General features: G+C 46.7%; 1 protein-coding gene across 1 annotated transcript in view; it reads left to right on the forward strand.

Moving 5' to 3' along the window:
• The window catches only part of GID4 (GID complex subunit 4), a 33,115-nt gene that overhangs the window by 17,797 nt on the left and 13,381 nt on the right, over positions 1 to 1,937 (forward strand). Inside the window, exon 3 of the mRNA XM_011975302.1 lies at positions 1,003 to 1,110. Within this exon, the coding sequence (XP_011830692.1) occupies positions 1,003 to 1,110 (108 nt within the window). The remainder of the gene's footprint in view (positions 1 to 1,002; positions 1,111 to 1,937) is intronic.

Here is a 1,937-nt window from a genome sequence, read left to right on the forward strand (position 1 = left end):
CTCAGCCTCCCAAGTAGCTGGGATTACAGGCATGCGCCACCACGCCTGGCTAATTTTGTATTTTTAGTAGAGATGAGGTTTCTTCATGTTCATGAGGCTGGTCTCGAACTCCTGATCTCAGGTGATCCTCCCACCTCAGCCTTCCAAAGTGCTGGGATTACAGGCATGATCCTCCGCACCCGGCCAAAATAAAAGGTATTCTAGGCCAGGTGCGGTGGCTCACACCTGTAATCCTAGCACTTTGGGAGGCCAAAGCGGGTGGATCACCTGAGGTCAGAAGTTTGAGACCAGCCTGGCCAACATGGTGAAACCCCGTCTCTACTAAAAATACAAACATTAGCTGGGCGTGGTGGCGGCCACCTGTAATCCCAGCTACTCAGGAGACTGAGGTAGGAGAATTGCTTGAACCCAGGGTGTGGGAGGAGGTTGCAGTGAGCCGAGATTGTGCCACTGCACTCCAGCCTGGGCGACAGAGCAAGACTGTCTCAGGAAAAAAAAAAAAAAAAGGTATTCTACCCCAAAATCCACCCCTGGAACCTTGGAGAATTGGTGTAAAAGGGACAAATGACTGAGCCAGTTGGAGAACCAGTGGTTTGAGAGAGCCTTAGTGGTAAGCACAGGGATTTTGGAGCCTCTTTGGTTCTAACCTTGGAAAGTAAAATCTACTAAGTTATAATCTGCTTTGTACGCTAGAATATTCAAAATTTACTTGTGGAAACATCCAAATTCTTTTCTAAGAGACTAGCACATAACAAGTGAAGTCAAAGAAGGGCTGTCTGCTGCTGGCAAAATCCAGGAAACCCTTCATTCTCTGGGTGATTTCGATTCAGGTCCATTACCACAGCTTGTTGGCACACTGGCTGGATCTAACTCTGGTTTGGGTTGTCAGGTAGCGGTGTCAAGGTACTGGAAAGAAGTTAAAGCAAAGTTGATTCTTCCTTTGTAAAAAGGTTAAAAACTCTCAGTCACCATCTTATTTTGATATTTGGGTTTTTACCATAGGAGTATCCAACCCTTACGACCTTCTTTGAAGGAGAAATAATCAGCAAAAAACACCCTTTCTTAACTCGCAAGTGGGATGCAGATGAAGATGTTGATCGGAAACACTGGGTGAGTAAATCTGATCTGCGCTGTGTCATCCAGGGGCTGCTAGAGAACTGAAGAAATGCTGGGAGCCAGAGACCTTGTCCCTTATTTGGTATTATTGGGGCTTTGCAGCCAAGTAAAAGGTTGCGCCGCACACAGACCTCAGTTGTTCCATCTTCCTTATGAGAAGAGTTTAAATACAATCTGACCTGCTGCTTAAATAGCAAATGGTGGTCTGATGATAGCAACCCCAGAGTTCTAGCCAGAACTTTGCTCAGCTATCAGAATCTTAACAGTGTCCTCCTGTCCTTCCCACCTGTTTGTCTATCTTCTGTCCACTGTTCCTTTCAAATCACCTCTGCTTGGGGAAAACCCTGTGAAACATGCAGTGATGACCTCTGGCTTCGGGGCTGGCATGAGATGGAGATGATGTTGTGGGAATCTGCCCTCCCGCTGGCTTATCAGGGCAGAGCTACATCGTTTCTTTTTATCCTAGCTCCTAACAGACAAGTATAGTCTTGTCTTAAGTACACCCCTATAAATCCTGCTGCCCCTGCTTTTTAACTGTCAAGTGTAGAGCATTCTCACTCAGCGGTAGTGAGTGCTTCAAGACAACTCAGAGTTAGTGTCCTGGGATCTTTTCATTGGTTGTCATATAAGTACCGTGTCTTCAAAAATCAGTTTCTTGGCTGGGTGCGGTGGCTCGCACCTGTAATCCCAGCACTTTGGGAGGCTGAGGCGGGTGGATCATGAGGTCAAGAGATCAAGACCATCCTGGTTAACACGGTGAAACCCCATCTCTACTAAAAATACAAAAAATTAGCCAGGTGTGGTGGCATGTGCCTGTAGCC

Source organism: Mandrillus leucophaeus, unplaced genomic scaffold (assembly GCF_000951045.1).
Source record: "Mandrillus leucophaeus isolate KB7577 unplaced genomic scaffold, Mleu.le_1.0 Scaffold153, whole genome shotgun sequence".
Classification (NCBI taxonomy): Eukaryota; Metazoa; Chordata; class Mammalia; order Primates; family Cercopithecidae; genus Mandrillus; species Mandrillus leucophaeus.